We start from the raw sequence: 15,300 nt of genomic DNA, 5'->3' as shown, positions 1-15,300 counted from the left end.
TCTGAGACGTCCTATATATTACAAAATGCATATCAGTAATCGACAAAACCATTAGACACTGGTTTCCATGTTGACTCTTACACAATCAGATCCCTCATCAACATCTGTACCGTCACCAGCAAATTCGTCATCACTGGAAGATCCTCGAAGTTTCTTGCGACCTGAAGTGGACATAGACAATTGCCTTGTTCTGATGTTGGCTTCTTTGATTTTTGCCCTCCTTTCGATCCTCTTTTTTTCCTCCGCCTCCTCGTCTACTGGCTTGGGATCCTCACGTTCGACATAGATATCCCATAGACCTTTGTTGAGGCCTTCGCTTAGCACACTTTTAAAATCAACATCCTTGATGAAACCGTCTAGATCCCACGCTAGAGGTCTGGAGTCGTAGATACGACGGCACCGAAACATACGGCGACCCTCTTGGGTCAGAGGTTGCTCATCGGGCGTCGAATTTTGAGGCCAATCTTTCCAAGGCACGACTTCGACACGCTCGGTAATATCGGATAGCAAGATGGCATCCTGAGTATGGCTGTCCTGTCTGATGGCCAGGCGACACTCTGCATATTCGGCGGTTGACATATTTTCCGGGGTGAGTTGCACACCAGACTTGATGTATATCTCCAAGAGCTGTTTGGCCGCGCACCATCTCGAGTCATGCACATAGCACAATTCCCACTGACGAGTACAGATTATCAGCACACATCGAATGATCGAGACAAAGGCTGAAAGAAGAGTAACCTACTGGTTTATAGTCATCTGGTGTTCCGTCGACCGGTCCCCCGCTACTCCATACCGTCCCAGGTCTAGCGAACCATCTGACTTTGACTCTTTTTGTTCCGAGCTCATCTTCAAATAATTCAGTGATGATTCCAACCTTCTCATTGTCATTCAATCCATCATGATGGGTCCATTTGATTTTCTTCCTCCGATGTAGCCAGCCGTATGTTGAAGTAGCAGCAAATGGACTGATGATCACATGCGAGCCAATCTCGAATGTTTCCACGGTATTCCCCAGTGGGTCCTTTCTAGCAAAAGACTTTTTCGGTGTGATGTTGATCAAACCTTGAGATCGAGAACTTCGACCTGTTGGAGTTTTCAAGACTTGAGCGTGTAAATCTGAAATCGCATGAGACTTTTTGGGTGTCCGTAGGTTGGTACGAAATGGTGAAAGAGCAGCTGAAGCTGGTTCATCTTCCAGCCAGATATCCTCGGTGTTGTTCTCTTTGGGACGGCGTTGTTTTAAAGTGGATGAAGGTGTCATAGACATACTGAATGGATTGCTGATCGCTTGGTGAGTGGCTCGATCGAATATTTAAACGCGTCCTTTCTTGAATCAGCTTTCCGGGCCATACCTGGCTATGCCTCGCGCACACGCCCGACTGTTACATACTCGAAACACGCGCTCCCGAAAGTTCAAGACAGCTCTGATCGAATTCTTCCTTTCTCACTCTACGATCCATGAAAGAAGACCAACAAAAGCATCTCCATCAAATATTCACACCAAATTGAACCAACATGTCACCTAAGGCAGATGAAGTCCAACGATGGATCAAGCAGCAAATCATGTTCGATCAGGCAACCGTTAGCCGTGTGCATTCGTATCATTCCTTGAAAACTTATGAATGGTGTTGACGATCTCTCTACTCAGACAGATCTCATGCCGAGCTTTGTCCAAGAAACTTGGATGCGGGATTGCAACTGCACGGGAACATTTAGAAAAATTCTATGGGTCTGATGATGCTGGACAACTCAAAGTCAAGGCTAGCTATCTCGTTTGTGGGAGAGACCAAGAGCCTGTGTCGGATTGCACGGCTTCACTTAGGATTGAGTTGGCTGATGAGACTGAATTGGAAGGTAAGCATTATTCAGTTTCGTTCGCCAATCCAATTATTACCTTGCTAATCGCCTCAATTCTTTTTTGCCCCGGGTATAATTATCACTTGTTAATAGATATCAAATCAAAACTAGCTTCAGTCTCGTGCGTGGAGCTACACAGCATCAGGGCTACCCAGCCACCCGTGAGCCCTCAGTCATCATTGTCCCTCTACCGCGTATGCCAAGGAATTCAACCTGATCCGAACTCGATTATTTCCGACAGGACCCCAATCTACTGCGGACACAGCGCGAAAATATAGTCCTGGAGCGAAACCCTGCCCCTCTCGCCAATGGCAAATCAAATGTAGGGAGACAATTCGTCTTATGTGTCTAGTATGGTGCCGCCACGCGAATGAGGGAGCACCTTTGATCTCTTGTTGAGAATTTTGCTCACGATAACGTCTGATCTCATTATACCAGGCTTCCTCCAATTCTACCAAAGACCGTGCGCACAAAGAGGTCCCTCCCACAGCGAAGCCAGGAAAAGCTATTTCAGACGATAAACCCAAATCTAAAGACGATAAACCCAAATCTAAAGACGATACTCCCAAGACGAAGAAGTCGACTTCTTCCAGCCTTAAAAAGGGTGAAACTACAGATTTAACCAATGAAAGTCCAGTGGGACAGAAAAAACCACCTACGACCAAAAAAGCCGTTGGTACAAAGCCAAATACTAGCAAAACAAGCGAGAGCAAGGCAGATACTAAACAAACCAAGTCAACATCCAGCCTGAAAGATAGCAAATCTTCCCAATCGAAGATCGAAAACACGGCAGAAAAGGAAGAATCAACAAAGCCAGGTAAGCAGCGTCACCGTCTGTTGGTTTAACCCCACTCGAAGTATAGTATAGCACGAGGTTCAGTGAAAGAGAAAGGACAGCGCTGATCGATCCTTCATGTGCCATAGATTCGACGAATAAGAGAACGACGGAAGATGTCGATGAACCAAATCCTCTAGTACGTAAACGAGTCACTAAGACGCGAATTGTACAAAAGAAGAAAAAAGTCCGAGTGAAAGACATACGGGGGTTTAGAGTCACCAAAGAAGAGATCGAAGACGTAGAAGAGACTTATACAGATTGGGAGTCTGATCCCGATAAAGGATCTCAAGCTGGACCACGGAAGAAGGCTAAAAAGACTGTAGAAGAGCCTGAGGAGAAATCAAATCAAGTTACAGGTGATATGCCTAAGGAATTATCAAATCCATCAAGCAGTCAAGTGAAGGATGGAAAGGATGCGACAGAAGTCAAGACAAACACCACCAAAAAACTTATTCCAAAGAAAACTGACACTTCAAAGAAAAACACGAATAAAGATCAATCTAATATCACTAGGTTTGTTGAATCATTTTTATATCATTCTTGGAAATCAAAACAAAACATTGATGAAGCACTGACGTGAATGATCTTCCGAAATCATCACACGATCTCATCACGTGTAGTTTTTTCAAGAAATGAATCAATCCGAAGATTGACCTTGACTTCTTTCAACTGGTCGTGAGAATTTTTGCTACACACTGATGATGAAATCAGACTTTCATTTCACCTTTCAGATTGCTTTGGCTGTTTGTATGAATATAAATGTTTGGATTTGATCAGAAACTAGTAAGAAAAGAGTTGAACACATATTGAACAAAAATTGACTTGATACAAGAAATATTATCTACTTTTTTTCTGCATGTTTGACGCAGATTTCAGTGCCGGTACAGGTAGCCTGATTGAGGGCTTTTGAGAGGGTATCATTGTTTTGTGGAATCCTGAAGACTGGGGGATATCATAATCGTTGACGTGTACGGTCTTGTACATGGATATTGAGATCAATTTAAAATCAGTGAGGAACAGTAAATGCTGCGAAAATCAGATTGCTCAGCTCTCAAATAGTACCTATTGGAGGATTCAGACTAAGGAAAAATCCAATTTGAGCTTGATTTTCCACCCGGTCTTGCTCATAGTGTAAGCACAATGGATGGAAACCCTTTATCAATCTCACGTATGTTCTCACAAATTGTCTTTTTAAGAGTCGTAGGGATTCTTAATTGTTCACGATATTTTAAACTCTTGTCGTGATGCAAACCAAGAGGTGTCGGCTTTGTTATCCTACATCTTTAGAAGGTCTCCTCCCAAATAAATAAAACACACTTTGCCCAGTCACTGGGTCTGTTCAAACTTCGTGCCCAAAGCTCAAAAAAAATTGAGTTAGACTCATTGTCAATTCTATCCAAATCTCTGCATCATCTCATCCAAAACAACAAATAACTTGAACCTTGAAGGTCTTGACTTGCTTGTAGTTTTCTTTTACAAGAGTTGTGACATAGTCCAATAATTCTAAAAAGATTTTTTTAAATAATAAGATAATTGAGCATCTTTATTGATCTCATAGAAAACATAACGGGCTGATGTAATCAACCCAGTGCGACTATTCTGTAAAGCAATGACGATGGACATCTAATATTTTGTTTATGATCGTACAGGGCCTTCGTATGTCAAAGCTACTCGCTTCTTCTTTGGTGGATTCCCTTCAGAGGCATCTTCTGGTGCAGGTCGACCGACTTTGACCATTGATGGTACTTCATTGGAAACAGATGTTCTTCTGGAGATCACTGAAGGCGTTGGATCGTTCTTGGTACTGTCCGCTTGGCTAGATATTTTGTTTGCTAACTCTTGATCACGATCGTCTTGGATATGATCACGATATCCTGTAATTCGACTGCAAGCCTCTTTGGAAAGCGGTGTACCCAGTTCATTTTGATCAAATGCTACTAATGAACAGTAGCCATCACTAGAGCTTAGGATCAAGGTTTCGCCATCCGAAGACCTTAGACAAGAAATAAATTTCAAAGAGGGGTCACGCATATACCGGTAAGCGCCTAGTAGCAGCTGCTGAAAACAATGAAGGTGACCACTAACCATGCGAGATCCGTGAAACTGGAAAAATGCAGGTTTCCAAACATACAAATAGGGCTCGATTGTTGAGTATCATAGACAAACACAGTATCGTGCGTAGCAACCGCATATACCATTCGGTAAGGTAAGTCAAATACCGTCTCTCGCTGTTCGACATTACTTCTTGCCTGCGCTTGGTCGCCTGAGAGATCTTGTGAGTTGGGCTTGGCGTCGCGCTCAGTTGACGGGACATCCGAAGTGGTCAGATCGATATGTTGAATCTCTTTTCCTTTCGCGAGTTCGATCCTCACGGGATTTTTTCTCGATGAGTCGGTCGTCTTCTTAGCCGAGAGTGGGTTAAGCTCATAGAACACAGGTGAGAATCGAATGGCCAAACTGCTAGTTTTATGTCCTGGTAATCTAGCAACGGGAGTATAATCACCGAAACCGTTGTTCGCGCTAGAAGCAATACTACCACGGCCGTAAATGTAAACAGTGTGACTGGGTTCTCCGTTGGCCTTGTCTGTAGCGTCTTCTTCATCTGATGAGTCGATATCCAACTGTGTTGAAGCTATACTTTTTTTCTTGCGTTTCTTTCTACCACCGCTTGAGTGAATATTACGTCGATCAATCTCTTTCTCTTTTCCTTTCCGGTTACGCTTATCTCCCGAGTTCGGTTGATAGTCCCATCTACCCGCAGGTGTGACTAGCATCGAACCGTCCAGACTCCAGCTCAACCGACGAAAAAACGCGCTAGCCCCTTCGTCTCCATACAACATGACAGTGCTTGGCCGGTGGTCTTCGTGGATGTGAATTGCAGGTAAAGGTGGTACCGGTGAAGGTGACCGCATGGGGTGTAACGACGAAGGTGACATAGTTTGACTAGAGACTACAGATGACTGCCTAGAATGGGATCGCGTACGAAGATGCTGCGGAGGGAGCGTACTGTGGGAATGGTGTGGAATCTCGGACGGGGGTAGCATCATGAATTCTTCGTTGAACTGGGTACTTGTTGTTGTACTGGGCGTGGGAGGGATTGATACGATCCGGTTTGTAGATCCAATCTGATTGCTGTTATGAGCCGTAGTAACAGACTCGGTTACGCTATGAGATGAAGTGGGGATGCTTCCGGATTCCAGTTGGGGTCGAGTCTTCTTAGCTGTAGATAGACTTGAGGCGGCTGATCCGGGTGCTGGGGTAGTTCCAGGGGTGTGGTTGGCCAGGGTAGGGGTTTGAGGGGTTGCACTTGTTGAGTCTGTTGGTGGATCATCTTTCTGGCTATGCTGGGAGCCAGCATAGCTCGCCCAAGAATTGATTTGAGTGTTGAAGAGATCCAGTTTGAAGTTCCTGCCTACATGATGAACTTCCGCCGAAGCGCCCCCATTTTCTTCCCTTTTGATCTGCACGGTATAGACATGCATCGAACTGTGACGAGAAACGCAAGTATGGGATACTTTGTAGTGCATCACTGGAAGAAGGGGAAACTTACCGATCACTGCTTTGCGTCGCTATAAATTTGCCTAGAGGATCCCACGCCACGCCTTGTACAAAATTCAAATGTTCTGTTATTTGCTTGATGCATAGGCCTACGATTGTGGTAAAATGATTTCAGGAAAGCCGGCCAGATGAATATACGATGAGACGTGTGTGAACTTTGACTAACCATCGGTCACATTCCAGATACGAGCAGTCTTGGCCGTGTCCCCAGTAAGCAGGAAGTCTCCACATGGCGACCAAGCTACATCATAGATTTCGCACTGGGAAGGTCCCCTGGGTCGTTGAATGTATCGTCAATGGTCAAGTCTAGTTCTGAATGAAAGATATGAACATGATAACTAACCGTAGCATCAATCTCGTCCTCCAACTTTCTCTTTCGTATATCTTGTCGGCAGAGGATTGTCCAAAGGCCGATGTAGTCGTAGATGCAGTCGAAAGTACCCAGAGTAACACATTACCGTCTGTCACGATAAAGTAAGTGAGCGTACCATTCCAGCGACATTGCGTGTAGCTTTCTGCTCAAGATTTGAGGCCAAGTATGAAAAGTATCAGGAGGCAAATTAAACTTGCCATCACCACCGGACGCAAGCATTTCGCCTGAAGTTTGAATAACAAAAGAGTTCAGCTTGAAGAAATATAACATCAGGACGTTGACAATTTTCAAATGCTAACCTTTGGGGCAGAACCGTACCACATTCACTACACCTTGATGTTTTGCCAGCGTAGACAGGTACTCGACCACAGGCGCGTTCTGATGTTCAACGGGACCTGTGCTGCTCGTAGCCGAAGCAGAACCTGATGATTGCGTCGAGACTTGGTGCACAGCTCGATGGTGCGCCATTTGAGCCATTGTAGGTTTAGGATACACGAGCCACATCTTTGTGATACATGAAAATGATGAAGGACAATATCAACAATATTTTTAACGGGAAGTCCAGGCGAGATATGAGGTATCTATTGACCATGACCATATTATCACCTCCAGCGGTAGCCAGGCGCCACACTTTACCGAACCCATTTTCTTTCTCGTATTGCTCGACCAACTTGTCATGCTCCGATTTAGCATATGGATGAGACTTTTTGGGAAACAATTCATCCAAATTCGATGGGGGTGTTCGTTGGAAATCAGTTGAATATATTGACTTGGTATTGTGCCAACGAATCTCGATCGCCTTCGCGCGCATGATGACTGGGTAAAGTAACAACGAAGTAGCTGAATAAAGGACTTTCAATCGATGGATTTACGGAATTCAAGATTAGAAAGATTTTGGGCAGACTCAGGATAGTGATCTTGAGACTCAATACGATGAATCCGATATATAATCACGCTGAGAACTCAGATCAGAGAGAAGTTCTTTTGTATCAGTGAGGTTAAACAATTTACTATCTAGATCGAGAGTGACTCGTGAGTGATGATTGAGTCACACTCTCTATAGGCATCATCACACTATCGCATTCAGTCAGTGTATAAGCATATATTCAACTGACTGGTTACATCACATGGACCCCGGAAGTTCAACTTCAACCCTTCTTTGAGGCAACTTGGGTCGTAGTCACAATGAAGAACAATCAAACTTGCTTGCATTGGGATGTTCTCTGATCACTCACAAAATGTCTCGATTGCCAGGGTCTTGAACTACAAAACTGGATGTCATACATCAACCTGGCTGACACTCCTATCATCACAAACCGGTGGGCTGGTGTAGAGGCTAGAAGGGAGGGAACACCTTTAGCAGCCAAAATATGATCTTAACTATGTCCTCGCCCCGTATACTCGGCGGAAAGGTTGTAAGAAGACATCTATGGTCAAAGTGATTGATATTCTGTGTAGTAACCTCGAGCTTCACTTACATTGGCAATGACGGCATTGCACTTGATACTCTCGGAAAACAAGTGGGCTCCCAAGGATGATTTAGTCAGGGTGGGGTTTCGAGATAGGAGCCGCGGCGTCAATATTAATTGTGTTCCATCCAGAAGAAATGGGCTTAAATAAACATGGACGAGTCAAGCGGACAAAAGGGACTGGCCGTTAGGCGTCCCACCTCCAGAGCACCCTTCTGCAATATCTCTGTTGTTACGATATATTAAATTGAGTCCCTCGTGCGGAGGTTTGACATCGGACACCCTCATTTCTTTTCATTCCTTATGGAAACTTGGGTTGCGCGGAGACCGGAACAATGAACATAGCCAGTTAGGTGACAAAGGTGCCCATCACGTTTTCTTACAGTGCCCAATGACCTTCAATCAGAGTAGGTCATCATTTCTAATTACTAGAAGTGAATGAGACAATAAAGAATCAAGGCAAGTTTCATAAAGGAGAGGATTAGTATGAATATTAAGGAGAGACAACAAATCATAATATACAAATACATGGGCAGAATCAAAATCTTCAAGACATCAAATATTCGACATCAAAGTCTTTCATCAGTCGATCAAGAATCAAATCTAAAAACCTGTCATAACAAATGAATTAAATTTGAAGCCTACCGTACCTCCATGACTTGTGTGCAAAGAGATAGAGGACGGAGAGATTGAGACATCACCAGATTTATCTCTTATCCTAAAACTTCCAATTTAGTTTTCTTTTTCTTTTTTCCTGAACTTTCACCTTTCTGAAAACTTCGCCAGTCCGTTACACGCGCCTCTCGGGTTTCTAATCAAATCCAAAAGAAAAAGCACAAAACTTTAGTCATCAATGAAATCATATAATCACATGCGACGATCATGTTAAAATGCTATTGGTTGGCGAAATAGCTGGTGGAGTGCGATGCTGTGTAAAGTGCAAGACTCGGGATAGGGTAAGGTTACGAAGGAGACCAAGTGGAGCAGACAGTAGAAAATAAAGGTCGAGAATCAATTTCAAAGCCTTAGTGCGCTTCGAAGACTGGATCGTCCAGCTTCTGAAGCACTCAGGTATAAAATGGTGGGAAAGAAGAAGAGGTAAGGGAAAAGCAAGACTCTGAACTTACCCTCCCATCGCTTCTTGTCTTCTAGCTCCCGTTTACGTTTGGTGATAGCGTCTTCTTGCCTTTTGGCTTCAGTACCTTCGGCAATCATGGTCATTTTCCGAGCTCTGACCAAAGTAGCCAAAAAGAGGTCATCATGTCAGAAAGTTGCGTATGAATCATAGTGAGTCTAACAGATTTTTCGGCCAAAGTCCGTTGGCTCACCTTCGAACTCGCAACTCTTCTTCAATGATGATCTCTTTGGTCTTCAATGCAACTCGAAAAAAGAATGGAGGGTCCAATTTCTTCAGGCGCTCGTGGTCATTAGGCGTTGTTTCTGGTAGGCTCAAGGCTCGTAGGGTAAGCATCCTAGCGTCCCGTATTGTCTCATCTAAACCTCTGATGATTCAAGGGTATTGCGTGAGGAAAGAAAATGTATGATTGACATATGAAGTGGGATTTGAAGGGGTCACTAACTTTCGTTTTTCTGGGTCTAACAAGAAGCTTTCAGCTTTTTTCAGCAGGTCAAAGGCTTCGGGACCACGCGGATGAGATAACTTATCAGGATGAATGAGTAAAGAGCGCTTGCGGTAAGATTTTCCTATGTCATCCATCAATTCATGTTAGCTAAGAGCAAAACTTCATAAGTCGATAGAATCTGATCAAGGCGATGAAACATACGGATGTCTGCATCTGTTACTGTTGTCGGATTGGTCATGTCAAGATCCAAAACGTCGTAGGGATTTAGTTTGAATGCGGCAATGACTCTTTCGACCTACCAACGATGTCATTAGTCGGAGCACTGGTCATTTGACATGAGCTTAGTCCTCACCTCTTGTTCTCTGGTCATCAGGGATTCTTCGCCTTTCAAGATGGCCTCAATATCCTGAATCTCGTTCGAATTGGAGGAAGTCATTTTCGAAGTAGCTGAGCGTAAAACGGAGAAGGTGGTGTCTAATGACGAGCTGCTGCTGGACGGAAGTGTTGAAGTTGAAGGATGCAAAGCGTAACTGAAGACATTCCCCGATTTCCACAAGGTTTCGACTTCGTCACCCGGTAGGAGCAAGCCGGAGCCGGACTGTAGCCCGGTACCGAGCACAAACTCCCGCCGCTTGAGTTAGTTTTTATCTCCTGCATCACTCCTTTCTAATGAACCTTTTAAGCTGTTGCCTATACTAAGATATTGGCATGTTGCTTAGAAGGAAGACATGGTTGTATCTTGCTTCAAGAGACAAATAAATCTGTCCTAGTACAAAGCTCCTGCAACAGATAATCTCACAGCTAGTTGAGATGTTGAAGTTTTGAGACCCTTGTTTGCAAAATTCAAGAAGGGCTTGTGATAGCACTCTGCTTTCAGTCCCTGGGATGCATGTGAGGGGCTTTACTTTCTTGAAGAATAAACAAATCCCCATGCCAAGAATATATATATGTCTTGTGCAGCTTTTTGTAGCTCATTACACAGCTTTCACTCAATAATGTTTCACACTGACACTGAAGATGGTACTCCTGGTAGCTCAACAATTGGGTTGAAAATGGTGCTTCTTGTACACAGAAGCATGCCATTCATAAATCAGCTTTTTCCATTCTTTGAATGCCTCACATTGCTTGTTTGGATCCATGTTTCCACCAAGAATATGTTGGTTGAAATTGTAGTTCTCAGCCTTTACCTTGTTACACCCACCACCACACTCAGGAGGGCTCTGGAGAATTTTCCTATTGGATAGTGTTTCTGTGAGACATGTTACATAAGATCTGAGATACTTGGAAATGGGAGACAAAGCCTAAGTTCATCCTTCTTATGTATATTCTGGGATGAAATGACATGATATTTGAAGCCAGTGTATTTATGTAGAAAACATTAGAATGTGGTATAGAGATTAAAATTGTGTAAGGTGACACCTTACATATCACACATGTCTTGGGTACTATTCTTTTGATGTGAGTGCTATTATAGTTGTTTCATTTCACTTCTCTTTATTATCCTTGTTGATGCTGTCATTTGTTCTGCTATATCTGGGGATGGGATCTGATGACTTGTTGAGCTAGGCCTAGCTTTGAAATCTATCTTTGGTTCTCAATAACTTTTGGCTTTGGTCAGTGCAAGCCCCAGTGGAGGTCCCTTTCTGGTGAAGCTTCCAAATTGATGTACATTCTGAAAGGGGGAAGGTAACATTTGAAAATAAGACATTTATCTTGATTCTCATTGCTTGTGTTGCAGACTGAGAAGGTGTTTGGGTTCTATAAGGCTGGCATCAACAACAAATTCAACACATGATAGATTGAATCTCAAAATCATAGAAATAACTAGAAGTATTCAATTGAATAGGCTGGATATGTATAACATGAGCCATGGATAGGCTGAAGTTCAAGGATTATGTACATATCATGAGACAATTTTTCAAGAAGATTTCAATAGATTGTTACAAACATTCAAAGCTTATGTTAATTTAATGGAGTGCTGAGAAGGGTACATGAACATTTTCAAACATAGTCTGAAGATTGCATGGGTGGATGGTGGGCATGATGATCAAATTTTCTGAAAAGAGCTCCAGATTCACAAATTTGTCTCTTTTGAGCTACTCAGAATGTCAAAGCTAAGGGGCCTGTTTGGTAGCTTTTGTGATATATTGTTACACAAAAACAAACCTTCAATCTGCCACTGTTTGAAGTAGGGCTGTCACCCAACGCTGAAATGTTAGGGCCAGCCACAGGGCCAAATCCGGCCTTGGGTAAACCCAAGGGAATCCAAAAACCACCCAGGGCCAGGCAGGGTACAGCTTTGATGCTTAATAGGTACAAAAATTTGCCAAAAATGCCATGATTTTGATGTATGTTGTCATTATATGGGTCTCAGGATTTATTTACAAGCTATATGAGCCTACTTGGACATCAAAAAGATCTATGTATACTGATCATATGTTAAAAGAAAAAAACCAAAAAAGAAGCAGTCAGGGCTGCCGGTGTTCCCCCAGGGTGTTTGTGACTAGGTTTAATTGTGACAGAGCATGTACTTTTAACTTCAAATATATTGTTGGGTATATATGGCTGGGCAAAGTTGGGTCCCAGTCACAGCCCTAATTTCAACAGGCAGATTGAATATATGAAATTTGGTCATACAAATTCAATTACCAAACAGTTGACCAAAAAGGTCATCAAAAGCTCACAATCTTTGTTGTTGACCTTTTGATCACTGGTTGAGTCTTTGGTAGAGACAATGTGAAATGACTATATGATTGAAACTTGGAATCAATCAGTACATTTGAGAATCCATCCATCACAGTTATCAACAACCTGAAGCATCCTTCAGCATTTGATTCACTCACATCACTCAATCTAAAACACCATGGAGTGCTGTTCTCAATCATTTGTTCATGCTCTCAGAGCTGAAATCTGTGTTAGACATTGAAAAATATTGAGACTTCAGTCTCTAAAACAACTGCTTGCCCTTCAACATAAGCAATTTCACATTTTTCTTAGGTTAGGGTTAGCACAGGTGTACATGGTCTGATGTATGTTGCAGATTTTGCCTAATCTCACAGAACTCAACAGCTCATGTCCTTGCTCATTATTCAGGTGTGGTGTCAGGGTGGCTACCTAAAGAGGTCACAGGTAAGGCCTAGTACTTACGCTATAAGTTCCTGACTGAATATTCCTCTGGTTACGTGGAATACGAGATCGTGGTTTCTTCCTAACACGAGTAATGATAGTAATATCAGTATACTGATTAATATTGTAAATTATAAAATACTGATTTTAAAAGAACCACGGGCCTACTGAGGAGACAGTAGAGGATGGTCAATCCTTAGACCCGGGTATTTCTCTGAAGCTCAAAGCTTAGAGTTGCCTGTTATCCAGAGATAAACAGGGATCTCGTCCAACTTTACGTTGCGAGAACTGTAGGTATTGACCAAATAAGAACAGACTTACTCTTGATCAATTAAGAAAGTAGTATTGGTTTCGAATAACTGGATAAGGATCGAATGGAGCTTATAATAAGTTTATAACCTTTCAAACTGGGTAGCTAGTGGTTAACTACGGAGAATTAGAGTAAAGTAAGAATCAGAATGAGTTCAGACTATTCACTAGTCATGGAGAAAAGATGAGTTACGTTTATTTTACGGGTTCAAGATTTCAGAAGCTTTTAGCAAAAACTACTTTTAAGAAGCGGGACAGATAAAGGGTTAAAATTCTAATCTTATAAAGGTAGATTCTAATGGTTTATGTGCCGGGCTTTGAAAAAGGAGAAAACTAACTTGTTTCTACAATATTGATGGGGTAAGATTCGATGCCCCTCTTCTTTGTTGCTCGTATAGGGTCTTCTTATAGTTTTTGTTATAGCTTATGGCAGCCTTGGTAATAATCAGGTCGGAGTTCTTACTTCCAACCGTAGTCTTCTCGTTTTACGTAAGTCTTGACGTATTAGGAGACTGGGTCCTTCGAAGTTTTCATAGTTTTTTATGTCAGTCTGAACTCGTCTTATCACTGATTCCTCAAACCTCTCTTCTCATGTCACCTCTGATCCTTGATCATGACAGTTTTCTCTTGGAAGTGGCTCGATGTCTAGTTCTTTCATGTTCTCTTTACGTCTGGCGATATTGCCTCAGTTCTCGAGGAATTTCAGTTCGTCTCTTGGTATTTCTTTCTATCTACTAGTTCCTTTCCTAATTCCTTCCTAGTCTTGTTTCTTATTGTTTTCTTTGGTGAAATATATCAGCTGTTCTTGTGACCATTATTCTTATTTAGGTTTTCTATTCATTATTCGTGTTTGTTATTTGTAGACTTCTGATACTAGGTCATTTTTGAAATGTGTCTTGTATTTTCTTTTTTATGTTTTTTATGTTTTTTTGTTGAATCTTTGAGACTAGATCCATAAGTTGTAATCAAAGGAATTTGTTCTCATTTTTTCTAAAAGGTTATTATAAAAACAAAAACAAAAAATGACAAATGAAATATATACATATATGTTGTGTAGTTCTTCTGGTGTTTTCCTTTGTTTGGAAACACTCGAGGACTGACATTCCCCAACCACAAGGTGGAGTTCCAACTCTGACCTTCTGATTATCGTCGTTTTGATGCTCTATATTTCCTAAGTAATAGAGCGGAGTGTGGTATATCGCCGGCTTCTAGCCATTTATCCTTATCTGCTGTGCTATTCTTAAATCTTACTAAATATAGTCTTGTGTCTTTCCCGTTAAGCCTGACTAACTTTTCTTGAGTGATTTTCTGTATGTCCCCTTGGACTTCGTCTGCTATAGGCACCTCTGATATGTCTGGTGCTTTTCTGTGTGGGAATCTTTTCTTGTCTGATTTCTCATATCTCTTCAGAAGTGATACTGGAAAAACTGGGTGTTTTCTTTCTATTTTCCCTGTAAGTATAACTTCAACCGCATTTTTGCCATGTAATTCTTTGATGACAAAGGGTCCTATGAAGGCTTCTTTTAGCTTATTAGGTCCTTGTAGATTATTGAAATTTATCGTCAATATGAGGACCATTTCTCCGACTTTGAAATCTGGCTCTTTATGCGTCTTATCCCAACGTTCTTTGTTATACTGTGTTGATTCTCGAATGCATTCTTCAGCGTGATTTCTTGCTTTTGCTAACATGTTTTGAAAGTCTACTGCTGTCGGATGAAAAGTTGATCCTTTTGGTCTCAAGACATCTCTAGGAGTTCTTATATTAAAACCCCTCTCTACCTCAAATGGTGTTTTACCGGTAGTGCTATGTGTAGAAGTATTATATGCTATCTCTAGTGCTGGTAGAAGAGTCTTCCAGTCGTGAGTATATCCTTCTCCGTCTTTAAAAGATAGTCCGTAGCCGCAGTATCTTCTAATCAGGTCTTCCAGACTACTGATCATTCGTTCTGCTAGCCCGTCCGTTTGTGGGTGATATGCTGTCGACATAGATAACTTTGTTCCTGTCATTGAATATAGTCCTTTCCAGAATTCGGATGTAAATTTAGGGTCTCTATTGCTGATTATCACTCTTGGTAAACCTGTGTCCGATATTACCCTTTCCCAGAAGAGCAATGCTATATCCATGGCTGTGGCGTTTTTGTGGCACGGTAAGAATCAACATCTTTTCGAAAATCTATCTACTATCAC

The 15,300-nt window shown here is 42.2% G+C and overlaps 4 protein-coding genes across 4 annotated transcripts; 1 reads left to right on the top strand and 3 right to left on the bottom strand.

The window, feature by feature from the left end:
• Nucleotides 1–1,515: 1,515 nt before the first annotated feature.
• Nucleotides 1,516–3,940, top strand: MELLADRAFT_107882 (uncharacterized protein; the record flags this gene model as incomplete). Its single annotated transcript, XM_007411498.1, has 6 exons — nt 1,516–1,581; nt 1,653–1,854; nt 1,951–2,018; nt 2,296–2,674; nt 2,782–3,208; nt 3,826–3,940. 6 exons carry the CDS (start codon nt 1,516–1,518, stop codon nt 3,938–3,940), a joined length of 1,257 nt encoding a protein of 418 aa, XP_007411560.1.
• Nucleotides 3,941–4,330: 390 nt separating this feature from the next.
• MELLADRAFT_36992 (uncharacterized protein) lies at nt 4,331–6,519 on the bottom strand (the record flags this gene model as incomplete). The annotated part of the gene is made up of 6 exons (XM_007411477.1): nt 4,331–4,688; nt 4,781–4,936; nt 5,129–5,279; nt 5,415–5,659; nt 6,246–6,342; nt 6,420–6,519. Coding segments are annotated over 6 exons (1,107 nt in total), but the record flags the coding sequence as incomplete, so codon positions are not given.
• Nucleotides 6,520–6,673: 154 nt separating this feature from the next.
• Nucleotides 6,674–7,605, bottom strand: MELLADRAFT_72221 (uncharacterized protein; the record flags this gene model as incomplete). The annotated part of the gene is made up of 3 exons (XM_007411476.1): nt 6,674–6,850; nt 6,926–7,130; nt 7,216–7,605. 3 exons carry the CDS (start codon nt 7,435–7,437, stop codon nt 6,708–6,710), a joined length of 570 nt encoding a protein of 189 aa, XP_007411538.1.
• A 1,203-nt stretch (nt 7,606–8,808) lies between these two features.
• Nucleotides 8,809–10,138, bottom strand: MELLADRAFT_116908 (uncharacterized protein; the record flags this gene model as incomplete). The annotated part of the gene is made up of 6 exons (XM_007411475.1): nt 8,809–8,906; nt 9,223–9,326; nt 9,424–9,597; nt 9,676–9,799; nt 9,880–9,973; nt 10,031–10,138. 6 exons carry the CDS (start codon nt 10,112–10,114, stop codon nt 8,809–8,811), a joined length of 678 nt encoding a protein of 225 aa, XP_007411537.1.
• Nucleotides 10,139–15,300: the final 5,162 nt, after the last annotated feature.

This window comes from Melampsora larici-populina (genome assembly GCF_000204055.1).
Source record: "Melampsora larici-populina 98AG31 unplaced genomic scaffold MELLAscaffold_25, whole genome shotgun sequence".
Classification (NCBI taxonomy): Eukaryota; Fungi; Basidiomycota; class Pucciniomycetes; order Pucciniales; family Melampsoraceae; genus Melampsora; species Melampsora laricis-populina.
This window is presented reverse-complemented; position numbering and strand designations above follow the sequence as displayed.